The following is a 27,815-nucleotide window of genomic DNA, read 5'->3' on the forward strand; positions in this document are numbered from 1 at the left end:
TGTTCACTCAAGCACTGAAAACATAAGCCAATCTAGAAGCTGAGAGCATATCTCCTTGGGCAGGTAACGGAACGAGCTCTGCTTATTACAGTGTGCTTAAAAAAACCAAACCAACCAACCCACCCATCCCCAGCATCCCTGTGCTCTTCCAACATCTGGTGACAGGCAGATTCTCAGGAAAGCAGCCCATCTGCAACGTTTATAAAGAGCTTATCTATATTCATTAACACAATTGGAAGGAACTAAATATAACATTTTTCATTACTTAATTGTATCTTCTCCCAACTTTTATTCTCATCATGTTTCTACTATTTTTTGCCTTGTGTATTTGTTAATTTGAGAGAGTTTCTCTTCTGGCTTATATGTATTTGGCTCCTGTTTTAACGTTTTAACACCTGCACTGCGACTTTCTTTGCAGCAGCTGCTTATTAACTGAGTCTCAAGCATCTGACTGCATTTCTCGTAGAAAATGACAAGCACTCGGATAGGTATTGTACACATTTCCCTACTCCAAAAAGTACAAGGTTAGCTGTCATAGGAAAAAAATACAGAAGCAATGTAAGAAGTACAGAAAACAGATGAGTTATTCAGAAAGACAGTTTCTGAAAAATACACATTGAAATTATTTTTATTTTTGTTGGAATTTAAAAAACATAGGAATATTGACATTGCATTTAAAAACCCCAGGAAGTTGAAGATTATACATCGTTTCATCTCTGAAATCCAACAGTGCAAAGCTGGAAATCACAAAAATGTCTCCATCATGCTTTTTTTTTTTTTCTTAAAGGAGTTACCAATATATATATATGAACATTTTGAAACAAGGTTTCTGAAGAAATGTCAGACTGTCCAAACTTGAAAGTGCTCCTCACTAAATACATCAAAATCTGTCATTATTCTGGGGGACACTGCCAAAATTCAACAAACAAGTTGTAGGAAACACATCAAAAACCAGTTTTAATAGAAGGAAACCTAATGTATTTAAAGGGAACCATAGATTTTTAATTTGAGATATTTTTGAATTTTAAGATACGTTATTGTGTGCTTCTTCTCATTCTGCTCAATGACTTATTTTATTTGTATTAACATTGGCAAGTACTATATTAAGAGGTTTTCTTACTCTAAATGTAAACTGTTAAGTTGGTATGATCATTACTTTCCTTTCCTGTACTGAAAATAAGGTACGCTGACATTAGAGTAAGACAGTTGTATGCAAACAGAAATGACCAGAAGTTTAGAAATAGAAGTTGTGAATTTGTACAGCTATGATGCAGGTCGTATGATTTGTCTTCACGAGAGTTAAAGCAGTATATACACAGCTATTTTAAAATGACACATTTCTTCTCAATGTGTCAGGTAAGAAAAGCTTTCTACAAAAGTCCTTTTGAAGGTCATCATCTTGAAAGTCTCGCAGCTGCTTGAATGAGACGATTCAAACTGCTACTGCTTAGGCCCCAGATAAGTACAGACACAGGAAAGTTAAATATCTAGAATAAGAAGTGTTTATCACGAATACCAATGGTTTCATGGGGATGAAACCTCAAAAAAGGAACGGTCTTGCCTGTCCCAGTAACGTGGTAGCTTATTGACTGCAATGATAGTCAATATCTGTGGAACCGACTCATAAATATTATTACTCAATTTTACCTAAAGCCATGTCCTAACAGTAATAAAGACAATCCTGGGGGAAATCACATTAAATGTATATATAAGAACACTATAAAAATTGACAAAGTCATATTTCATTACAAAAGAGGTTTCTCTTTTTTTCTGAGTATTTCTTTTTAAACTAAACAGGCTTTCAATCTTATGTCAGAGAATGAGGAAAAAAATCAAATCCTAAAATTCTGATGTTTAGAAAAAAAAGAAAAGTATTTTCATACTACAAAATATTTCACTTTACAAAAAATCCAAAGATTTATTCTATTACCTGGATGATAAAGATAAAATGGGAAATGAGAGGGATGAAAAGATCTCAAAACTAGATCTCAAGTATTTTTGGATAAAATTCTCTACTCTGATCACTGCAGGACTCTCTGACCTTAATGAGGTGCTTGGACCGGGAATGAATGTATGTGGAACCAGCCAGAGAGATGCTATGGATCAGAAGAAAATCCTGCCTTTATTTTGGTGTTTTATCGTTATTCCAGTATAAAGTGTTATGATGTAAATCATCCCCACAGTATGAAGCAGGTACATTCTAACAATTTCCAACACAAATCCCAACACTGTTTAATTTACTTAACAGTATAGTCTGTCAGGAAAATTAAAATCTGTTTTATTTGATATTCTTCATGGTGAAAGGTATATAAACTACACTTTTAAATTAAATCATGCTCTGCCAAAACTGGTCTGCTTTAAGACTGCTAACCTTAGTGGAGAGAATTAAGATGTCTCAGCAAGTATCAATTTTGTGTTAAAAAAATGTCCGCAAGACAAAATAAAAAAATTCTTAATTTACAATAAGCAGTGTAAACAGCAAAAACAACAGAAGCCACAAAGTTTCACACACCAGCCGCTGGCAGACAGATTACTCCAAATACTTATAGAACTTTGTATCTTCCTTTGTTGGTTGGTTGGTATGAATTTTGCTGCAAATAAAGAAGAAAAGTAATCACAATTAAAACTGTAAACAGGTAAATGAATCGCAATAAAACCCACTGACAAAAAATCCACATTGCATATCATTAAGCAGTTCTTTAGCAATCTCCTTCCTTTGGAAGTTGGAAGAAATGTTTATGGGGAAGTCAACAATTTGAAAAAAGAAGCAAAACTCTATCGATGAAGGCTCAGCAAGACCATGTGAATTGACTGCTGAGTTGAAAGGCTACTTGAAGAGAAAGACAAAACAAGACATTACAGTGTGTAATACAGTATTACTGAAGGTTGTTCCAGAGAAAGGCAAGGTTTCTCTAACCAGAGAATCCAAAATACAGTTTCTCCTGACAGTATCTTCTTTGAAAACAGAGTATGTTGAATACCGCTAATTACGAGCTGGCTATGGTGTAAAGTTAAGGCAAAACAATTCTCTCACACATATGAATTAGTCAAATGAGAAAAGTAATCCTCCCCCACTTCACACCCTCTGCCTGATAGAGATGATATTAGGAAATGAACTATGAACTGACCCTTTTAAGGGGTCTTCAGTCAAAAAACTCTGTTAATGTCTTATCTCCATCTGCTGGTTGGATAATAGCCATATGTCTAGCTAACTGAACAGAGTAATGTATTTTCGGGGCTGTTCAATGAAACTGTTCTTTAGATCTACGGTTTCTAGACCCTGCTATTAATAAATTTTTATGCCACAGCTCAAGTGTAAACATTTGCAGGAATCAGTCTCATAAAGCATTAATTGAGACACATTCCTCCGCATTCTAGAGATTTTACTCACCAATCTGATAAGCTCCTCTTTTATAAGTCGTGTGATTTCTGCCTTTGCTTTCTGTACAGCCAGTTCATTGGCACCTGAAGACACAAAATAACAGTCTTAGACTCATTCTATATGTGAAACCTATGGAATAAACATTACTGGCTTTTTTTGGAAACACTGTAAAACTTCACAAATATCCTCAGCTATTTGCTGATGAACACTAGGTTGGATTCTGTTTTAAGGAAGATACTTAAAACTGATAGTCATAATTTACTATACAGAAATACTTAAGATTAGAGGTTTCTTTGAGAAAGACTCACAACCGCAATAGAGAATACCATAACCACCACAAAATACGCAAAATTGCTGTTGTAGGTAGCTGATGTAATCTCTTAGGCTCTTAACTTCTAAAGAAAAAAAGAATTCCATTTTCTCCCTAATTTCACACCAGCACAGACAACGTCTTTGTTCTTATTCTGATATTTTTTAACATCACAATCTCTCCCAAACTGTTTCCTTACGAGTTTGCTATTGCTCTGTGGCTGGTCAGTCTTCTCAGGAGCAGCATCTCAGCACTCCATTTGACAAAGTGCATGAAGATAAATGAGTGTTTCCTTAATGATTATATTATTTGCAAAGGCTCCATAACCGAGCATCTAAGCATTATGACTTGAAAGTTTTTATGCCTAGTTACAAAACTAGAACTAAATCCTTAACTGAAACATTTATAAGGAATACTTACTCTCTATAGCCAAATAAATCTTTCGTTCTCCTTCCTTGGGTTCTTTGCCTGGAGGGAAATAAGTTCCTCTGATTGTAATAGCAGCTTCAGAATATTCACTGATTCTCTGCAGAGCTTCTTTGGATGTAACTTTCCATCTGGCAGTCTGCAAGGTGAAGGATGTGGAAGAATGAATGAGGAGAAAGGCATCACACAAAATGGCAATCGAAAGGGTAGTTGACATTTTAGACAAACAACAACAATATCCCACTGCAAAAAACACTTATGGCATTCTGTCTTAAAAGTAAATGACTAAAATTTCAATCCGCATTTTAAAGCGAGTATATTAAAAAGAACTTGCGTCAGGAAGATAAAGTTATGGAAGGGGGAGAAAAGAGAGTGGATATATAGTACTATCAAAGCAAGAACTCTCCTTCTGCTTGGAACTGGAAGTTTAAAAGCTGTAATTTTTTCCTTATGATTTTCTGAAGCAGCACTTACAAGTATTTTATTTAGCATTCTTTGCACAGGAATAGACCTCAAAGGCAAATATATGCTGTTAATGGGTGCAAGTAGCTGTATTCAACAAAAATAAATCCTGCTATACACAGTTCATTGGTTGAAGACAAAAACAGGTAAATCTTAAAAATGTTCTCCATGAATAAAGTCTAAGAAATAAACTTTCTTTGTTACAGAACACTGTAAAATTTGTCACAAATCTCGACAATATCCTCAAAAATAGTTCAGTATGACAAAAGTATCCCATTCATGTAGACAATGAAATTATTACAAAATACCTATTAGTTTATTATAAGTTATTTCTAGACTGAGACAATTTTTTTGTCCTTTGTAACTCCCACTGAGCTCTCGCATTCAAAGGTAAAGAATTTAGAACAAGACTGGAGTAGCTCACACTGCATTTGTGTGAAAGCAATGCTATTTCTGACAGAAGGAATGATCACCATCCAGTCCCTGTTCTGTTTCTCAGCTCTGGGACGTTGAGCAAACATACCTTAAACAACAGCTTTTCCAGAAGCCAACTTTGGAATACAGCCTCAGAAGGCAAGATGCACGTCCCTGGATCAAAACTTTGCCCGTTACATTTATTCTCTACAAGAGGTACCATACCAGCATTACTCTCACTCTCAGAAATCACTGCACCCATAAACACAGCAAAATATGCCATGAGGAGGGTGAGACTATGCATATCTTCCGTCACATGTAACAGTATTGAATGGTTGCGCAGTACTTCTATCAGAAATAGCCTCACAATCTGCTTTTGGTCTTGCTTTAGGTAGCTTCAGGTGATCATTTTACTTATTCTAGAATAGTCCCTGGCATCTCTGCTCTGCACTAAGTACTTATACGCACATACAACACAAGATGAGTCCTTCTCCCAAAAGGCTTACAGAGATTTTCCAGGGTCATAATCAGCAATGATGATTCTCACTGATAAACTGCCTTTTATACTTCAGTGTTTTAGAGAACTTGTTACAAAATATTAAAGAACAAAGAGTGCCAGAAAGCACAACAGTGAAAGGAGATAAGTGTTTTTTCCTAGTGTAGCTCTACAAACAATCTGAAGATCTAGAAATTGTTTATTTGTGGATGCAAGTATGCAGATAACAGAACAGTTACCACCTGTCTAGCCATTACGAGCTGACAATGTTTCGTAGCCAGCAAGCTTATCTTCAAAGGGCTAAAAGGTAAAAGAATCTTTGGCAAAATGATAAATCTAGATAGACCATGTTCTATGAATGAGACATAGCTTAGGAAAAGAGTTAAGAGGATTTCTGAGAGGGAAGGGTAACAAACTGATAACATAACAGCTTGATAAAATAAGGCAAACGAGGAAGAACCTTGAAGGTTTGTGCTCAATACTGTGGAACATAGATCCTCAGAAGAACAGATGAGGCAGACCTCAGCAGCAATATGCTGAATGGGAAAAATACTCAGGTAATCATAAAGCAAGGAGCTGTACAGGAGCCACAGCAGCATAGTCTTTAAAATAATTGCTAGACAGAGTCAGAAGATGTGGGTATGAGAGAAGTCGATGGCTGAGGGTGAAAAGATTTTTGCATAATAAGGACTGCTTGTTTTCATGATACTCTGTCTATAAGCTGAGAAGTAATCACATAAAATGTAGTAATTTCAACTAGGTATGATAAGAAAAAAAATTATTGGAATAATCATAGTCTAAGCTATAAAGAGAGCCTTTGTTAAATAACGGCCATTCAAATTTGATTACAGTAAAATGGTTACTTGCCTGTGGGAAGTCATTGATCTCTAATTCTTCTTCATATCTCTTAAAAGATTCGTTCTGTCCTCCATCCTGTTTCTCTTCCTCCTGCTTTTCTATGGGTACATAATTGAGCTTAGCATTGATTTTTTCGGCCAGTTGCTCTGCAATGGTCTTGGCAGATACAGTAGGAGCTTGAATCGTGCCTCCTCTCAAGATAGCATTTGTAGCCTGTTGCATCACATCCTGTAAAAAACCAGGTACATGTTCAAAACAAGGTAGCCAAAAGAAGCCCTATATAAACCAACTTTTGCAGAACATGGGTTTCATTAAAGCTTTCAACACATTATAAATGTCCACATAACAAATTCACCTTCAAAAACTCTCTTTCTCTTCTTTCCTTCCTCTCAATACCTCCATCACACCTGCATACAAAAGATCTTGCTGTTCTTACTTAAGATCTTTCGTAAGATCTTACTTGCTTACTTTTGAATATTCAAGTCAAAATATCTTTGGACATTCCAGACCACATTAACCTAAGTCCAAATGGATTGTGCCTTGTATGCCTCAGCAGAGAAAGATGTTCTGCAGCTCTGCTAAAGTAGCCAAAATGCAACTCACTACTGATAAAATTACACAATTAACCCTTGTACCATTACAGATATGAGTTTCCAGTTTTGTATTAAATCATATTATCATATCATTACAAATCCTACAATCTATCACTGAGTTAGCTCAGCACAGACGAGCTAAATAATGTATTATTACTGCATGGAGGAGATAAATGAAAAGGCAGCCAAGGAAAAAAACATTAAATACATTCTATATGACATTTATTAAAAAAGAAAACGAAGACTGCTCTGTAAAGAGTCTGACCTTAAAGTGGAAAGGGACCAATACTTGCGCCTCTGCTCCAAGATTCTTCTGAGCATTGATTCGCAAAGCCAATCTTTTAGCAATTTCCAGTTTTTCTGCATTACCAGCTGATGGTGTAGGAACATTTGATGTTCCTGGTGCTGCCATGTCTTTTACTCTTTTCTTTGAATTGAACATGCTTTCAATTTGTTCATCAATCTAAAGAAAACAACAATAATTAGATCACTGCATTTACCATTAGATAATCTTATCATTCTAAAGAAAGAAAACACTAAGGTGCATTTAGTTTGCATGCTTTTAAAGAAACAAATCTGCCACAGTAAATGGTAGAAGCCTGCCCAGAACTACAGCTCAGCAAAAAGAGCAGATGATCAAATAATCAAGAAAAAGTTTGAACAACTTAGCTAAGGGATTTGCTTTCCAGTTCACGAAAAGGAGTCTAACAGACATTAAGAAAAGGATCTAGTAAGGATTTAAAAACAGAAGAGGCTAGTATGCATTTCTTTAAAACACTAGAACTAAAAAACATAATTCAGGGCAAGCATTCCATATTCTCTATACAAGATTAACATTACGAAGATAAATGTTTGTGACATTTATATAACTGTGTGTACCATTTTAAGTATAAAATACCAGCAAGTCAGGAACATAGTGACAAAATCTTCACAGGAGAGCTATATATCTTTTACATCAAAGAATGTATGGACCTACTCACAGAATTCAACTAATTAAATTAGCAGTGTAGGACATGCAATAACAAAAATCCATGCATTCTGCAAAGTGTTATGTAATTTAATGGGAAAAAAACTGATTATAGTGGAAATCCTTAGAAAACTTGATCTATTTTCAGATGCTTACATCAACAGCTGTATCTTCATCATCTGAATCTTGCAAGCCAAGAGCTGCTTTTTGTAGTTTCTTTCTTTCATTAGCCAAAGCCTGTTCTGTTTCATCAAATTTAAAACCTTTGCCAGAGAATCCACTGCTTTTTTTAATAATCTTTCCCTCCTAAAAACAAAAAGGTATATTTTTATACTTAAACACAAGTTTTAAAACCCACTTCCAAAAGTCATAAAATAACTATGGAAACATACTAACTAGCTTGAAGTTATTTATTTTGAAAAACAAATTCTAGGGCATTTAGAAAGCTCTACAAATTTAAAAAACTATTTTACAATGCAGTGCAATGGAAAAGTTATGTTAGTTCAGCAGATACAAAATCCCAATGGTGTATTGTTTCTATAAGTGTATAGTTATAATGCTCCTCAAATACTGTAAAAAAATCTGTTCTTATATGTGAAAAACTTTGAAGTCAACATTTTCAGCATAAGCAAGATCCTCTGATGGTGAGGGCTCTAGAAATAATACGCAAATTCTGTGAAAGGGCTTTATTATCTTTTATGTGAATTTTGATAAGAGCCAAAGTACCACTTATACCGTAAGCATTTCCCCATCACATAGCAGATGCCAGTATTTACATTCTCAGTAACAGTCCTGTAAATGACATTCAAGATCCCAGTCCTGAAAATACTTACAACACTTAGCTAAGCATACATATGTGTTCCCCATGAAGTCAGTGAGATGACTCATGTACGTATAGTGTACAACTGGACCCACGCGCACACGCGTTAAACTCAGAGCAAAGCCCACTACAGAAGAAAGGATTACTTACAGCCTTCTGCTGGTCTTTGAAGTCAGCCCAGAGCTTCTCCAAATCGGTAGGAATTGGATTCCCGGACAACTCCAAAGCCTTAATGATATCACCAGCATACCGTGCTTGATCCTCAGTAATGAATGTATATGCATATCCCTAGTCAAAATTAATTTAAAAAAAGGTAAAGAAAAATCTATAAAGACATTTAATTTCTAACTTTATTGAAGCACTCTTGCGCAGATGCTATTGTTCTGGTCAATAAATGTAGCCATGATATTCATGTATGATTTTTTTTTTTAATTTTAGCAGGAATGTAGAACAAATAATGTGATTTCCCAGGAAACTGATATGGAAGTGATCAATCACAGATGGTAAAAACAGAAGTCTTTCCTTTCAATCTTGTCATGGTTATAAGTTTGGAAAATAAAATCTTACAAATTTAGTAGGGCATATTTCCAAGAGTGAAAAATACAACTTTCATCTACAAAATGGAATTTAAAAAGACATTCATACGTCAGAAGAATGTGTAAACTGCAGCTTCCCTGGTGTTAAAATCCAGACAGTATTTTACCCATGAGCTCTCTAAAAACCTTAAAGACATTTTAAAGGAAAACCCTCTTTCCATCAAAAACATATGAAATACTGTCCTCTGTGGCTACCCCTTGAGAACACCTCGATTAACAATAAACAAGGCAAAATTTTTAGCAAAACACAAACCAGGCAACTGATTTTACATACTTTATTGCCAGCTCGTCCAGTTCGGCCTGCTCTGTGCACATAATCCTCATAATGGTTGGGACAACTGTAATTGACCACCAGCATCAATTGTTTTACATCCAAGCCCCTTGCTGCTACAGATGTGGCCACCAGAAGTTTGCAAATTCCATTCTTGAAATCATTAATTATGCTGTCCCTGTCATACTGATCAATACCTACAAGAAACCAGACAAAATGGTTAATTATATCAAGCTCTGCTGTTTATTCATTTTTATTAGTTTTCTTCTGGTTTTGAGTCAAAAGAATCTGTACACAGACCAGAACAACCTCCCACTTTAAATAACCCAAAGCCTAAACAAATTATAAAATTTCAATAAATTCACAGTTCTACAAGCAACATACATAATCCAGAGTAATAAACTTTTAGTCTTTCCGTTACAAAAAATGATGTTGTAGCATATCAAGACTCTCAAAAATTTCTTTAATAGGATTACCCATTTGACATTCTATATTTAATTCAGACCTCATTTGGAGAACTTACCTATTCTGTAAAAGCAAGATAAATCTCAAACTAATAGGCTTATTTTCCCTCTTTCATTGCTGCACTAAATGAACAGTCATTTTGTGCTTATTGGTTACTGTATTTTCAAGAACACTATGTAAAGAAATACTCGGGGATGAACAATATTCTGGAGAGATCTCCTCTTACTACTCTGCTACTTATTTTAAATCTCTACTTCAGAATAGTAAAACAACTGCTATTATTGTAGAATCTCAAAAAAAGAAAAGGTCACATAATACTCCCCATACAATACTCCTCCAACAGGTTTTGCAATAGCAGGTAGTCTAGTAAACGATATTGCCAGAGAGGTGTTAACTCTCAGTTCACAATGCTGTTGCACAGAGACAGGATTTGGCATCTGATGACATGTCACATGTAAGAGTAAAGAATAATTAAGGAAAACTATCACGTTTATTTGAAACTAAGAGACAAATATCTTCCCCAACTATAAAGCCAAACCTGCTTGGAAGAAATATTCTAAAGAGGTACTATATAGAAAGATACTTCTCTCTATAACTACCAAATACCAGTATTCTAGTTTGAAGTTGCTAATGTGAGCCCATAAGACTGCACATTACCTCCATGAAGAGACAAGCAGGGATAAGCAGCTCTCATTAAATCTTTCAACAGACCATCAGCATGTTCTTGTTTATCTACAAATATGATAACTGATCCTTTCTCCTGATAGTGTCCAAGTAGCTCAAGTAACTTCAAAAACTTTTTCTCCTCTTCTATGACAATCTGGAAAAAAAATGGAAAAGCAAACTAGAATAGAAGCTGTATCTTCAGTCATTAGACACAATCAGGTGGCATAAAACATAAGTTCAAGTAACTTTATCTGTTGATTTATGCTATAACCATGCTCTGAAAACATTTCCTGTGTTCTCTTTTGTCAGTCGAAGAGCAACAGGATACAAATTAAAAAAACATTTCAATGCACAAAGTTCATCCCCATTTCAATCATATATCTTTTTTAAAGGAAAATATCTTCTGCTAGTATTTGATATATGATAAGACATCACCACAACACTACAATGTTTGCAAATTAAAAGAAGCAACTACATTATCTCTTGAATCTAACAATCTAAAAGCTGACAAAAAACCCAAACAACTGTACTGGCAATAAACAAAGGATTTTCTGTATTTGTAAACACTATTTATTACCATTACCCTTCCCATTTCAATCACTTCCACTGACTTCCATAGCTAGTTCAAAAACAGTTTAACGTTAAATAGAATGGCGGGGCAGAAATGTCGCTTTCTAAGTTAGTTCAAACCAGCCCTCTTGTATTTTACTCTGAGATCTCTGGTCGCGTGAGTATTTTCATGCAGTTCAGCTAATATATGTATCATTTCCTTTTAAAATATTGGTAAAACGTAGTAAATCCTATCTTTTTATACAACATTCCTTACAACGAAAAATTGTACCTCTCCAATTCATGCAAGAAGGAAAATAAATCTTACTGACATAAAGGGACTTCTTTTATGTGAACATGTTAATTTTCCAAGTCAATGTGTCAAACTACTGCTAAGATTCAGAATGAAATAAACAGAAGAAATTTGAGCTCACATTCAGTAAGGTCACCGAACATCTAGAAATAAAAATGCCTTGGGTACATCAGTTTATATTCAATATTGCTGGAAATACTCTTTTGCCCGCAAACCAGAAGATAAACGAGGCAGGTGTGTGATACTCACAACATGTTGTTCCACATCAGAACAGACGACACTTCTGCCTCCAACCTGCACTTCTATAGGTTTACTTAGGATTCTCCGAGCTAATGCCTCCATAGCTCTGGGAAAAGTAGCAGAAAACATGACAGTCTGACGATCAGGCCTGACGTTGTCTACAATGCGCATGACCTGGTTTAAGAGAACATTTCTAGTTAATACCAAAGTGCTGTAATTGAACTCAATACACATACAGAGCTGTCTTCTCTAAAGCTAGGAGGTACCTGCATTACACGGAACACAAAACATTTCTCTACAGATTTCATCTTGGGACCCTGGTGCTGTCACTGGAAGACAAGCAAAACTTGTAGGACTCAACAGGAGGCTGGGTAGCAGCATGCAACCCTACAGAAGCCCAAGAGAAATTCTAAGACAAGCAGCAGAAACCCCACAGCTCAGGAGACAAAATAAGGGACTATTCCTAGTTTTGTAGGACAAAATAGTCTGATGTCCAAAGCCACCAGCAAATACTGTCTTTGTCAGCAAAATTTCTATCACTTTGTTCCTTTCTCCTGCAGGACATTGCCAGGAGACATCGAAGCCTTTTTAAGCAGGCTACAACTACTTACATGACATCTACATCAAGCGCTTATTTAGGGCTACAGCATGGTCAAAAATTCCACAAGTGTCCACACCAAGCATGCAAGAAAAAACGTACATTAGAGGAAAACTATATGCTCTAACCAACATTAAAATCTATCAAGACCAAAACGTGTGAGGATAATACAAAAATTAAAGAGTTGGTTTAAACTGTCATCCATACATAGCACATCTTATTGAACAAGCACTCGCCGTCTAATAAAAACATAGCATGGATTCCTGCTAAATCCTCTAAGTGAAAAAATAACATCTTGCAGCAATGCCACTCATGTCATTAATTACCTGAGGCTCAAAGCCCATGTCAAACATTCTGTCTGCTTCATCAAGTACAACATAAGTGACTCTACGGAGATTTGTCACCCGACCTGTGAAAGGAGAGGAAAAAACACATGGGAAACAAAATCAAATGGAAATCTAGTTTCCCTCAGGAGTAATCTTTTTAAAATGTTATATATTCTCACTATCTTCTAACAAACACATTAATTAATTTTAAAAAAATTCACTGAACGTGAATTTTAATTTCTCATTTTAATCACATCTACATTCTGGGAAATGTGTAAGTATGCACAAGGCCCTTTATTTTGTCAAACTCTTCTCTTGCATACCATCATAGGGCCAGAAGAACCTGTAAAATTCAGAAAACAGCCCTCGCCAAAACACATCATAAAACTAAGACTGAGATGAAGCAAGGAGCCACATCAGCCATTATCTGACAGCGCCACCTAGAAAAAAACATATTAGAGATTACAGCGCATGTGTGGAAGGCAAAGTCCAGTGCTAACTGTTGCAGCCTCAGAAAAATTCCTTTTATACATACAATCTGTAATGCTTCCTTGGAGCTAGAAATAACTATTTGAGGATAATCACACTAATTCTAGTTAACTGCTAATACTATGCATAATACAGAGTAAGCAGTCCTTTCAAAATGCATATATACGGATTAAAACCTACCCAGTATAGCTACTAAGTTTAAAAATAAGAACCACCCCAAACTCTGGGACAGCTGGAAACAAAATAAGCAAGTTGTATATCTGTTAACATTTTGAAATGATCATGGACAAGATAATTAACACCCTTCCCAAACAAATAGCTAAAAGAGGTTCCCATTCATGAGAAGCATTTAACTCAAGGATTTAAGAATCACATTCTGAAAAGATATCAACACATGAACACTTTCAATTTCAAGTGTAATGACACTATCGAGTGCTCTCGGAATTGAATCAGAATTTTCACATTTTCTACAACCATCACTCAGACTTGTGCCTTATCAAACTACAGCAGAATTTGGTACTTTCAACTTCAGCAAATTGTAGCTGAGTCCTCAAATTATTTTTCAGAGATTTAGTGCTGCATTATTTTAAGATACTGAATCCACAGTTAAGTAACAAAATAAATATTTCTTAAATATGTCTTAAAACCTATATAGCTATTTAACATATTAACACTTTCATCCCCAAATAATAACTTCCTAAAATTACTTGGGAACAGCATTAATGTACCTACCTTTGACGATTTAAGTCTTGGAAGCCCAGTTCTATATGTCTTGAAGGTACTTTTTCCACAGAAGTTAAATAATGTCAACAGTTTAGTAGAGGTTTTGATGTGGAATAATTTAATAATAAAACTTTATCTAATAAGCATGCAATGGTTACACTAGGACAAAACCTCTTAAAGCTGCAGTGTCTCAGTTTAATCAACCTGAGTATTCGATGTAAGGTCAGTTCTTTCACATTTGCATAGTTATTTAGGGAGGGCTGTTTTTTTCTTTTCTTTTCTTTTTTTTTTTTAATCAACAGATAAAGGCAGAGTCAGACTCTCTGAGTAAAAGCAGGTAACTGCTGAGTTACACTAATGATAATGAAGGATCAATGAGCAGTCAAAATAAGCAACTGCTATGTAGATTGGCCTTTGTCTAAATGACTTGAAGTTAAAAAAATTTATAGCAGCACATTTTAATATATAAACACTCTCAGAAACTCTTCAAGAATTTAGGAATTCCTGTCTCCCCCCACCAAAATCAAACCAATAAATGATTAAAGCTATTATTAGTGCTACAGATTCTCAATAGTTAGATAGTGCAGCCTGAAGAGATGTAAGAAAATTCCATAAGACCATTTATCAAAATACATGATCTTTTGAATTTGTTTGTTAGAATTACACAACAAATATAAAAAAATCTCCATAGGAAAAGGTTTTCTACTCACCATTGTTAGCTGCTAACATGTCAATCATACGTCCAGGTGTGCAAACAATAATTTCAGCACCTCTTTTGAGTTCAGCTATCTGATTTTAAAACACAGTAAACTTAATTTAACAAACCATTAGAAGTGTTTTTTTTTTTTAAAAAAAGATGTATGACCTTATAAAGAATAAAACAACCTGCAACATTTTTTGTCACTTTAATACAGCTGTTCTGCTAATGTAAATTGCTTGTTTAAAGATTCTCCTTACTGATTTCTTTAAGTCTGTGGAAAACTTTGCTTTCTAAAAGAGTGACCTCTGACAACCTAAAGTCACTACCATTAGAAGCAGATTTTTATTGAGGATATGACTTCTATACAGTTAAGGACCTATATGAAAATCTACATATTACATCAGAGACAACTGATGTATTCACACCTGTTAATGAACTATGTTCCATCACACACGGTCACAGAACTTCGAAATTCTGTAGTTTCCACTAATGGGAGGGAAGAAAACATCTCCCAAAATTCATCTCCAAATTAGGCTAACAAGTAATATTCGATAAGGCAACAAAACAATGTTAAAAGTTTCTGCCCACTCTCTCCATAAAAATACCTGAACTGTTTGGGTTTTTTTTTATAATTCTTGTAAAAATTTATCTCAATTATTTTCAAACTGTCACATCATATAAATGGCTTAATTACTGCCAAGCTCAGCACATGCATATGAAGAAACAATCTCCAACTTTTAAGGACCACACTTGAGAATCTTCAAGACCACCATACACCATAGCACCACCATTAAGCACTCAACACTCCTCCTGAAAACATTTTATACTGACAGTTTTGGACACAGGGGAGTAATTCTGTGTCAGTCACTGAGCAAGATGGCTCTATCAAAATCCCAGAGCACCGTTCCATGTTAAAATTCAGTGCTGATATGCCACTGCCAAACATGTAAATGATCGCACACTGTACAAGCTAGAGGGAGATTCTCTACTTTAGAAGATCTAAATTAACTGGAAACGCTAAAGCTTTTGCATTACTACCATTCACGCAGAGAAAAACCAGAATGAAGGCTGCAAACAAGGACTGGATTTATGGGAAAGAGAAAGGAACTATATTCACTGTAAAAGTAACATTAAATAAAAACAGCCGAGAAATATTTCACAAACAAATTATTTCTTTTGTGTACCTGTTCACTGATTCCTGTTCCTCCATACACACAGACAACTCGAAGCCCAAGCGTCTTTGAGAATTTCTTACACTCCTTGGTAATCTGCAAAGCCAGCTCTCGAGTAGGTGTCATAATGACCGCTGAAAAACAAAGAATTTTTGTCATCCACTGTAATGTAAGAGATGCTGCTACTTATATGATAAAATTTAACCCCTTGTAATAAAGTTTAAAGCACTTCTGTTAAGTCATATGCAATTTACTTGCATGTATTTTTAAAAAAACATAATTTCAGGAGAGCTAAGACAGTACAAAGACGGGGTGGAAACCTGGTCAAAGTTTCAAAATCAAGGAGTAAGGCCCCCCTTCCAGATATATGGATGGATATATACAAGTGCTCTTAAAACCCTGGGATCACAGAAATTTCAGTAATTGAATTTTTAAAAAAGCTACTCAAACTAATGGATGTAAATGTAAGTAAATGTAAACTTAAGTAAACATTCCTCCGTAACACCATCAGAAGAACTGATGACCCTTCTAAAGCATATGCACGACTTTTTATTTATTTAAATAGCAATTCTGAAAACAAAAGCTTTGTACCTATAGGACCTTCTCCTTCTTCTAATGACCTCTGATCCATAATGTGTCTAAACATGGGCAAAAGAAATGCAATAGTTTTTCCACTTCCTGTTTTAGCAATGCCAATCAAGTCACGTCCATTCATAATTGCTGGAATAGCCTGCGTTTGAATGGGAGTGGGCTTTTCATAGCCATGTCTTAAAGAAAGGAAAAGGAAAAGATATTAGAAGAACAAAATAGGATTTGACAGATATGAATCACAAAGTCCTGCTGGAAAAACTTACATATTCATAATTGCGTATCAATATCAGCGCCATTCAAAAAATACAGCTCAAAAATGAGCAAAAACGTATGTTACAAATGGCAGGAGGAATATTCCATAACAATAGTTCAATGCTGAGTGAAAACCGTTCTGATGACTATGCATGTAACATCTACAAAGATGGTGCATGTTCAATTAAACAATGAAGAAAAAAGGTTCTCTCATAAACGTATCACACTGAAGAAAAATGAAGCATGATATAGTTCATAAATTGCTTACTTTTTGAGGGCGGTGAGAATCTTCATGGAAATACCGCATTGTACCCAAGTTTTTATTGGTTTGGGGCAGCCCTTTCCCTTGACTGTAATTCCCTCCAATTCCAGTCTGTACACATTCACCTCTGAAATAGAGTTTGCATTACAATACAGTTGAACTTGGAATTTCTCTATTACCTTGACTGAAATATTTTGATCTGTCCCTGAACATGAAATACTAATTTTATCAGTGCCAGAAAAACAGCTTTTAGCTTGTTACATGTAAATGAGAAAGGACTTAGGTAAATTTTTCAGTTAAAGCCTCGTGTATAATCATGCAAACTTATCAATAATAGTATGATCTAGTTGATTCAGTGTTTTTTATACCAAGCTACTCCAAGAGAATTCCCTCTTGCCTTCAAATTCTCTTCAAAGTTACTCTGAAGTCTTGAACAGACAATGATTTTTTTTCTTCTTCCTTCAAAAATTATCTTTATATCCCGAGAGAATTGGCTGCTTCCTTGAACACTAAAACCTGACAGACACTGTTTTCTTTTAAAGTACCAAAGATGTTCTGGTTGTATTTGTCATTACCTTCTTGAGTCATTTTAGCTAGTTCTGGTACTTCAACATAGAAGTTTTTCCGGAAGGGCTCATATTCTATCTTTCCATGATCCACTGGTTCTAGCAGCTTTCTCTGCTTGGTCTGATAGCCAGTCAGGGCAGTCTGAAGATCAACTTCCTCCTCTTCTGAGGAATACTGTATAGATTACATTTAGCGTATTAGTTACTGTGAACAATTTTCTGAGAGACTGTTTTTTCATTTACAGAAGAGCTTTATTCAGAAACTACACTTAGTCCTTCTTTCCCCCATTAGAATGCATACTGAAAACCTACTCTCAGTCCAAGAGTCCCAATCATTCTTTTATCCATTTCTTTCATTTTCCTCACAAACCTTAACTTTCACCATGTTCTGTATCATTTTCCTGGCTTCAAAAATACTAACAACTAGACCAGCCTTGTCATTCAGAAATAATCACTGCCATATGTTAATAGCAATATTAAGAAGAAAACAGTAAGAAAAAAAATCCAGTATATTTGGCAGCCAGCATATCACTGAGTGATTCATGTCCCAGTGAAGTCATAGTTCCAAAAGATGCACCCAACCCGCCTTTAAACTAGTTAGTAGTCAGGTACTGCTAACAATGCAGCTGCACAGAGTATAGCATGACCTCGTTCAGCTGCAGTGCTAGCACGGTATCTAGCCTACAGCTCAGCCAAGGATGTCTCTCTAAGCCCTCCCAGACTGCTGTGTATAACATACATTATTAACAATCATTCAGGCCTGCAACACCATACACTATAGCACAACCACAATAAGCACTCAACATTCCTGTTCTCCTGAAAGCATTTCATACTGGCAGTTTGGACACAGAGGAGTAATTCAGGTAAGTTCAGGTCCAGTCACATAGAGCGAGACGGCTCTATGAAAATCCCAGAGCACTGCTCTACGTTAAAATTCAATACTCATGCTAATCTGCCCTTGCCAAACATGTGAATGATTGTACACTGTACAGACGAGAGGGAGATACTCTATTTTACAAGATTTACCCATTCACTGAACCCAGATCCAGAGAGGACAGCTTGCACTTACCCACTTGTACCATCTAATCCTACTAAAGCACATCTGTTATTTACAGCCAGTGTGACAGAGAATACTTATAAATTGGGTTTAGGGTGCCTTCTGTCTATTAGAGCACGTGACTTGGCATAATGTTCTGCAGCCTTAGGCAGAATGAAACTCCTTTCTATTGTTTCCTAAACGGTAAAATGAGAACATCTACCTCTCGCCAGTGCCAAAAGACATGTCTCATTCTGATTTATGAAGTGTTTTGAGATCCACAAGTTATAGGTGTTTCAGAAATTAATGTATTTATATAAATATATACACACACAAATTCAACAGAAATGTAACACGCAACCCCCCCCACCCCATTTTTTTTTAAGATTAAATACATGCAATTAAACATGCAGACTGAACAGCTGCATACATAATCACTCTATGCTAGCGGGTCATTCACACATGGGGTCACCGGGACTGCCTGCCAAATTTCAGTAACCACATGTGAATTGTACACGCACTAAATGTGACATACACAATCCCAGTCAGATTAAGAACAATTACAAAGCTAAACAACCTGACGCACTCATTCAGTTCTCATCTGTATAACACTGTCTCTGTGCAATAAAGCTGCGATGGTGATTTCTGAAAAAAAATAGTACAAGTAACAAGTAACTGCGTAAGATCAATAATCTTTTGACCATATTCTGCAAATTAAGCAAGCAAATGCTTATCTTTTAGTAGATGGATAGTTCCAGGACTATCCTCATTCTCATGCCTCTTTTATAAGACACATATTGCCTTTGCACAGTAGCAATACAAGACACTTCCATTACCTCCATTGCATCCTGGTCATTCTCCATGAGCTCCCCTTTCTTCTTTTCTGATTCTGCAGCTGCCTTTTTGGTTGTCACCACAGTTACTACTTTGGTAACAGTTGGTCCAGATTTCTTACAAAAACAGTTGAGAAAAATTATCACGTTATCATATAAAACAAAAGACATACTGTATAAAACATACAGAATACATGTACTTCCAAATGCACTATACTATTTTTTTTCACTTCTTTTGATGAAATTTTATTAGGATAATGCTGAGAGTTCGATAAAAACACCAGGAAACTAAAGTTAGAGGAAGTGGGCATTAAGTACATCTAACTTATTTCTTGCTTTTTCTGCATATTTTTTCCCCCTTAATGTTTTTTTCAAAGTCATTTTTTCATACTAAAAAAGCAAAACTATTTTTAAATGAAAAAGATGGTATATCTTAACAAGCAATTTTACCTTTTCACTCCCACCTCCACCTTTCACACTTCTCATATTGAACTTCTTGACCTCTTCTTTAACTTCTTCCATATAAGCATCCAAAGGATCTAATTCTTCATCTTCAACCTCCTCGTCTTCTTTTTCTCCTTCTGCAGTTTCCTCTTCATCATCTAATATGAGCAAGAAAGATGAGAATAAAACAGAAAGGGAAAGAGCAAAGTGTTCACATGTGTATTAAATTATAACTGTGCCCATGTATTTAACTGTCCAGTTTTATTACTACATTTTTCTCATCCAAATCCCTCCACTTTGTTAATCTCAACTGTATCTTAAAACTATTTGAAGCCATGACCAGATTTAGGCTTTGTTACTTTATAGCCTACATTCTGAAAAAATTTAAAATCTAGCATGATAAAAAATATTAGGAACAAAGGTAGTTTAACTGCTATATATATAAAAATTAAATACCATCATCATCTTCTAAACTCCATTTTTTCCCCTGTTTCATCTCTTCAATTTCCTTTTTCAGTTCTCCTATGTTTTCCATAGCCTTCTTGCGTTGTTCTTCCCTCCACTTCTCCACTCTTTCTTTTCGTTTTCTCATTTCTTCTTCTAATTTGTTCTGATCAAAGTTCTATAATAGAAAAACAAAAGTGAAAGTTATTGGCTCTTGGTTTTAGTCTATGCTCTTTCAGACAAAACGTTTCTTCAGATCAACGTAAGCTTTGTTTCAGCATGCAGTAGAATACTGGACATCCACAAACTTGTAACAACAGAAGTAAATGAAAAATACTGACATCCACCATAACACTTTCAAATAAAAAATTTAGTTTTCCGTGTTATTCTTCAAGGTAACAACCGGTATACAATTTTTCGAATAACGATTCCTTAATGAATTACACTTTCCTTTACTTACTAGGAAAAATATTCTACAACAGTGAGTTTCAATTTACCTTTGCCTTTGATCCATAAAAAACTAAATAATTATTATGTTACTCTCTATATCCAACAGTCATTTGAATGCAACAAACAGTGATTGATTTAGTATGGGGAGCCCTTGCTAACAGTGCAGCCACTGTTAAAAAAAGAAGGTGAAAGTGCTGGTTTTAGAAGAATTAGCTAAAATTGCTAATGAGGGAATTTTTCACCTAGACACATCTTTTCATGATATGAAACTAAGCAAACTGAGCTTCTCTTTCATTTTGTTCTTTGATTCCTGCCAAGTTCCAGTGACCAAAAGATTTTCAGCTCCCCTATCAACACCTAGAATGTGAAAAATGAGATATCCTTCACACCTGCCTATGGTTTGCAGTCTAAACAATTTGAAATCTTGAGCTGAGAACAACACTCCTCATGCCAAGAACTAGAAGCATACACCATGACAGGAGTCTGTGTTACTGAAGAGGGTACAGTAACCAACTCTTTAATTCAGTGGAGATTTTGTCCAGAGCTAAGAAGGGACTTTCTTTTGTTAATACAACAATCTATTGGTTCGTAAAAAAATGGTAAGATCATTACCTCAGTGGCCACGGTACTTGCGGTAGCATCTTTATCCTTCTCTTCTTCTTTGTCATCTTTCTCTTTTTTCTTTTCTTTAGAAACTTCCACACCTTCAGTTTTTTCTTTAGATCTTGATCTGAAAGGTAAGATCAAAGATTTATGTATGCCAGACTTAGAGTGTTCCAGCTTTTCTCGGCAGGATACATATGTGCTGGATAGAAACAATGCTATTAACACCATGAACAGGATTACGTTTTTTACTATTTTACAACGCACACTTTGCCTCCCAGAGAACCTTTTGATTCCGTGGAAGTATTTCCTATAACTGCCAGAAATGTAAAATCTATTACAACCCACTGATGCACATGCTTCAGTTCTGTTCTTCTCATTTCTTTACAGGAGAAGTTGCAGACTTCATTTCCAGAACACTTACAAGTGACACTCTAGTGGTTCTACAGTTTATTTTAAACATCCTTGAAGATAGCAGTTAGAAAAGTAGAAAAGAGACACTAAAAAATTCCTGTCTGCTGTATTTCTAGAGAAAGCTGAAGTGATCTAGCACCTCGCCCTGGAAGTTTGAACATCCCCCTGAGAATCCAGTACTGTCTGAAAGACACAAAATCACATCTTCCTGAAAAAAAGCTACCTATATAACTCAAATGTAACGTGCAGACTTGCATTAATAAAAAAACCATATATCATAGATTTTATCATCTTTACAGACTTCTAGCTAAAAAAAGAAGAAATAGATGTATCCAAACCAAACGTGTTAAGTCATGATAATAAATGTAAAATTCACTTTAGCCAATTAAATCTTATTAAGCTTTTTTCATACTCCACTGGGCTGTTTTAATACAAACCACATGCTTATTCCAAAAAGACTTTTTATGTCATTCCAACTTCCCCAAATACAATTTCTGGATTGTCGTCAACCTGCTTATTCTTTATACATACTTCTGTTACAACTTATGCACCTTTCATTCATTTTACTGTATAACGTGACTGTACGCTGTTTGCAACTGTATCTGGAAATTCCATGAAATGTATTCAAAAGAACACGACCTCTAGTGAGTTTTAACACATTTCTGAACTCAACATCTAAAAGAGTTCAAGTTTCACCTTTTTTGCTAACTCTATTTACTAAACAGTTTATTTGTCATTTATAAACATGCTGATGCCACCCTAGCAAGTCTTTTTAAAAGCCCTGTAGCTTTTCAAAGAAAAAAGTGCTTTATCTGAGAGAGACTAAAGATACAATGCGTCAGTGAGAACACTGCACTAAAGCAAATTTGGTAAATAAAACTCAGATTACTATTCTCCAATAATTTATAGCACTTCATAATTTCTTATGCTCATAAAACCATCTAAATTATAATAAAAACAGAGATACAAAGCTTTAAGAGAATCACTGTCAGGCATACAAGGTGATGACCATAAAGTTAATAAGATACACAAGTACTAGAAAACATTTGTATTCTACAATCTTTTTTAAGTAAACAGTCCTTTTCCTGTAAGTAAGGTGAATGATCATACTCATTCACCCGTGCTAGAGAGCTCCTGTATTTTATCAATTTGCAAATACATGCTGGGCACAAAACATTACTTATTGATACTGGAACGAGAGACAACAGTGAAGCACTACAAGACTTTCAGAATGAGGTTCGGTCTCAACTCTGAAGGTAACTGCTTTTTTAGGTGCCACAACTTTAATTGTAAACCAAGGCTTCGATCCTTTCCTTTTACAGAGACGTTCTCGCAACAAACTGCAGGAGGACCAATTAATACATGCATAAATTAGCATTTACAATCCTTCAAGTAAGGAATATGTACATATTTGATCCACGAAGGCACATTAATCAATGGAAAAAGACCATAACAGTGTGCTTGCTGAATATTCTCTTTGTTCCGCAAACCAAAGCTTCACATGGCTTTGTCTGATGATTCCCTTCTGACTACCAATAGTATTTTGTTACCATGATATTTATTGTAATTAGTGAACACAAATACCTGTTTTCTGTTTTCTTGTTCTTGCTTGGACTAGAGGATCGAGACCGTCTACCTCTACTTCTGCTTCTAGAGCGTCTTCTCTCTCGGCTCCGGGATCTTCTTCTCTCCCTGCTCCGCTCCCTTTCTCTACTTCTTGAACGTCTACCACAGAGCAAAGTGGTATTTGTTTAGCATGTGATCATAACATAATTTCAGCCTGATCTGAAGGAACAGGTTGTGAAAGGAATCCAACACTGCTCAAGGACACTATGAGATTACAAACTCCTACACCAGCACCTAGACTCCATCTAATAAGTGAAAACACGCTAAGCAGAGTAAAATCTATCATAAACAACACCAAAACAACTAATTATACAGAAGAAACATCCATATGCAGATGCCTGGCATTTTTATCTATTTTGACTGGACTTCACAACTCCTACCTTTGACGCTTCCTGTCACGCGATCGAGACCTTCTCTTGTCCCTGCTGCGTGACCTCTCACGCCTACGGTCTCGATCTCTGCTTCTAGAGCGCCTGTCTTCTCCACGTTTTCCTCTTTTGTCAGATGGAGAACGACTTCTAGAACGGCTACCAGAGCGTCCACGTGAGGCAGAGCGCTTCCGATAATGCCTGTATTTTAAATTCACAAAAAAGATGAATGTGAACATGAGAAAAACCTGCAGTCAAAAGATATATTTGTCACATTTACATGGATAGCAAAAAAATCACTTATCTTCATTTCTTGGATTTATTCAATTTCTAAACATTTTTAATACTCTTGCAAAACTAATACACATGCATTCCTAATGATGCCAAAATTGGATGGATTACTTGGTCATATTTTTTTTGTTTTTTTAGTTCCGATATGACCACACTAAGAGAAGACTGGAACATCAAGAAAAAAAATTGCCCTTTTAGAAGTCCACTGATTGCTGTCACATGTACGAAAAGCCTAAAACTGTTTGAAGCTATCTCATAAAATTTGTTGAACAGGTAAAACTAATTTTTGCCACATTTTATATAATTTTTTATCCAGGTAAGCCATAAGTTTTATCTCTGTTCAAGGGAAAAGTGGTCAAACTGCAATTAAAGGAACATACAACCACGAGCATACGTGACGCAGCAATGGTCAATGTCTTTATGATACCGACACCATGAGACACTCCATAATGTCATCAAACATCCCAACGTGAGCCTTGAGAAGTCAGCAAGGCTTCAAGCGGTTGTGATGGAAATGGACATCTCTTTTTCTCCCCTCACTAACGCGCTCTTGGCCCAGTCAAACTGTGGGAGGGGGAAGGGCTAGGATTTCTCCTCAAAACTCTTTGAGTTACAGTGCAGGGACCTGCACTGGGACCATCTCCTCTTCCTCCAGCTCCTGGTTTTCAGTCATAACGCCAGAAAAATTCCCTCCCTCATCCTCTCATAATCCAAGACCACAGACCCTTTCACCCTACCAGCCTGGCAGCAGCGCGTGGGGAGCAGGAAGAAGCAAAGAAAGGAAGACCTCAAGCCCTTGACTTCTTTCTTCCCCTTTCCTCATTACCGCACAGGATTATATTACAACCGTATCGGCACTAAAAATAATAGGTTATTTCAGTATGTTGGTATATTTAGGTATCATGCCCATTTGCAATCACAGCACGAGCACATCAATATACCACCTCTCAGCAGTATAGCTGAATGTGCAGGACATCCATCAGTGTCAGGTATCTCCGCTTTCTTCCCCATCTCTGCCACTAAAACGCTGTATGATGTGCTCCATACCCCCCCAGGTGACTGGTATATTTGTTTCCACTGGGTGGTATCTCATTTCAGGTCTCGAAAGCCCTACTCTGATGACCATCTCCTTCAGCAGCAACTCCAGCACACGCAGCCCACCCCACCTTTCTCCACCCACCACTCATTCTCACCCTCTTACCATCTCTTCAGTTTCACTTGTAAAACTTTTTTTCGGGCAATAAACTAGAGAATTAATACAAGTTAAACCCTACTTTTTCAGATTATTTTCAGCCAGTTGTTTGGTCCAGTTCACTGTCCAAACCCACAAACAGAAAAACTTGTACAAGTCAGGGGACGGTGCATTTGAAAGCATCGGGGCCTGGGAGCAGCGGGACCTGCAAGACCTGCTTGCAGAAGAATTACTCCTCGGAGACCTGTGGCCTGGTTTGACAAATATGTTTCTGCATGCGCTTTCTGCAAACCTTTCTGCTCCGCATGGCCTCAGAGCCCGACTGAAGCTGGCAGCATTATCAGAGGAGTTGAACGGTGATAAGCAAGGGAGCCCTGCGGGCTGGAGCGCCAGCAGCTTGGAGCTCGGCTCCCAGGAGATAACGCGTCCGGTCCCAGCGTCGCGTGGCACACGCTTAGCAGCTCACAACTGCTGAGCTAACTGGCCCGAAACTGATTCAGCTACATCCATGTGAGCTGTGTTCGGGCACTGCCCGAAGCACAGGGTGCCCTTTTCGCAGCGAGGAGGTGCTGTGACCCGAGAGACAACTTCCACAGGGCTTTTATCAGACAAACTGACACAAGAGGGGAAAAGGACAAGGCCCTCAGCACACAGCTCTTCTTTAGGTACACAGCTCTCCAGTGAACCACCAGTTTGAACCCCAGATGGCACCTGAAATTTCAAATCATTGGCCTCTGCCAGGATAAATCTAAACCTAGGATGTCTTCACAGCATAGGGACAACAGCATGTAGGGACAGAAGATATGTCCTGTTATTGCATTGCAGTTTTATGGGGACAAATTCCCTAAAATTAATTTAAACTAATTAACCAGGATTAAACTAAACTAGTAGTCATGAACTAACATATGTTGTAACAGGACTTGCAAACTATTGAGAGGCGTTAAAACCTGGCAGGCTTAATATCAGCTATGGAGCACTCTGAGCCGCTGGGCAGCCTAGGTGTGATCCCAAACACACAGCCCCCGACCGCGCTGCTGCTGAGGCGGTTAAAACACCTAGTGAGATCTTCCTCCGAGCTGGGAGAGGACAAAGGGTACGTGACCCTGCCCGAACTTAAAATATGGGGAGGAAAAAAAAAAAAGGCTAATCGGGGATAAAGCGCAGCGGGTTCAGTTTGCTGTTGGGACTATTTTAAAGCAACCCCGAGGCGGCCGAAGGGGCTCAGCGCCACGCAGTCACCGCAGCCTCCCCGACCCGAAGCGCCGGTGCTTCTCCTCCCGCCCCCGCTCGCCGCCGGGCACAGACCGCGCCGCGGCCCGCCGGAACCGAGGCCGAGCTGACGGCGTGGCGAGCGCGGTGCGGGCAGCGCCTCAGGGCCCTGGCCTCCCCCCGCCACCGACCCCGGGCCTCCCCCCGGCGCGGCCCGGAGCGGGGCGCCCGGCCTGCCCCGCCACGACGCGCCCAGCCGCGGCCCTTTGTTCCCCGCGCGCGCCCCGGCCGCTGCCCCAGGCCCCGCGGCGCCGGGCCGGGCCCCGCGGCGGCGCCTCCGCTCCCTCACCTGGACTCGCGGCCCATGGCGGCGGCGGCGGCGGCGCGAGCCCAACGCTAGACGGCGGCGGCCATTCCGCGCCCCCAGCGCCCCGGACGACGAGAGGCGCCGCGGCGGGAAGCGGCCGCCCCCCCTTCCTGCCCGCCGCGGCGCTCCCTGGCGGCCGGAGGGCGCCACGCACCCACCCGGGGCGCGGGGGGGCCCTGACCGCCGCCGCCCCCCCCACCGGTCTCCCCCGTCCCGGCGCGGCGCGGCCCGGCCCCCCCGCAGGCCCCAACCTCTCGTTGCCGCGGTCAGAGCCGCCTTCCGAGCCCGAGGCGGCCCTGAGGGAGAAGGGGGGGCTGACAGACGGAGGGAAACCGCAGAAGAAGGGGGTAACAAATATCCTTTTAATAAAAAACAACCACTTTATCAATAAACATTAAATAGAATTATATACATGAACAAAGATAAGGTAAAACGGAATAAAGGAGATTCATTTCTCGATCGAAGATGAAGGGTGACTTGGTGGAGCCCCTATGGGCTCTACGCTCATTCCAGCCCCTCCGGGAGAGGTCGTTACGCAAACCCAGGCGCTTTCGGGCTGAAAAGCTCCGGATTCGGTCTCATAGCAACACTTCTTTGACCACTTCAGAAAATAACCCGCTTAATCATTTTTTATGCAAAAGAATTGTAAAAGGGGTTGTGTGAGAATACAAAAAAAAAAAAAACCAAAACAGGTGGGTCAACTGTTTTCTTATTAATTAGCTGATTGGGATATTTAAATATTTAATTAAATACGTAAAATATTTGTGATCAGGATTAGAAATTCAGGGCTTTCTGCAGATGCTAGGACCTGGTATTTCTGAAATGTTTTTGTCCTACATTTAGGCATATAAGTGTAAGGTCAGAAAAAGAGTAATTTTTGAGCAAACTCATGACTTAATGTATTTCAAGCTTTTTGAAACTTTTGAACCTGCTGAAACTCTTGTCTGATATTTAGCCAGAACCTTTTAATACCTGTGCTAATAGACCTCAGTCAGAATCTTTTACAGTCCAGCCCTGGACTCCTGTAATGA

The 27,815-nt window shown here is 37.7% G+C and overlaps 1 protein-coding gene across 1 annotated transcript; it reads right to left on the reverse strand.

Annotated features, from left to right (window-relative positions):
* Positions 1 to 610: 610 nt before the first annotated feature.
* Positions 611 to 26,910, reverse strand: DDX46 (DEAD-box helicase 46). Its single transcript, XM_064521118.1, has 23 exons — positions 26,767 to 26,910; positions 23,738 to 23,926; positions 23,316 to 23,456; positions 21,327 to 21,444; positions 20,277 to 20,442; positions 19,827 to 19,978; positions 19,380 to 19,493; positions 17,517 to 17,682; positions 16,948 to 17,068; positions 16,428 to 16,603; positions 15,849 to 15,970; positions 14,675 to 14,753; positions 12,753 to 12,835; positions 11,838 to 12,002; positions 10,718 to 10,880; positions 9,599 to 9,792; positions 8,879 to 9,016; positions 8,065 to 8,214; positions 7,207 to 7,404; positions 6,358 to 6,576; positions 4,113 to 4,257; positions 3,392 to 3,465; positions 611 to 2,591 (listed from the first exon to the last, which is right to left on the reverse strand). The coding sequence occupies exons 1-23, from the start codon at positions 26,781 to 26,783 to the stop codon at positions 2,544 to 2,546; spliced, it is 3,138 nt and encodes a 1,045-aa protein (XP_064377188.1). The 5' UTR covers positions 26,784 to 26,910; the 3' UTR covers positions 611 to 2,543.
* Positions 26,911 to 27,815: the final 905 nt, after the last annotated feature.

Source organism: Dromaius novaehollandiae, chromosome 15, assembly GCF_036370855.1.
Source record: "Dromaius novaehollandiae isolate bDroNov1 chromosome 15, bDroNov1.hap1, whole genome shotgun sequence".
NCBI lineage: Eukaryota > Metazoa > Chordata > Aves > Casuariiformes > Dromaiidae > Dromaius > Dromaius novaehollandiae.

Excerpts from the sequence above, each read along its gene's own strand:
- DDX46 (XM_064521118.1), bottom strand. Across the intron at positions 17,683-19,379 it reads ATGACCAGGATGCAATGGAG|TATTCCTCAGAAGAGGAGGA; the intron begins GTAATGGAAGTG and ends TAATCTATACAG. Across the intron at positions 14,754-15,848 it reads GAACAGGAATCAGTGAACAG|ATAGCTGAACTCAAAAGAGG; the intron begins GTACACAAAAGA and ends TTTTAAAATCAG.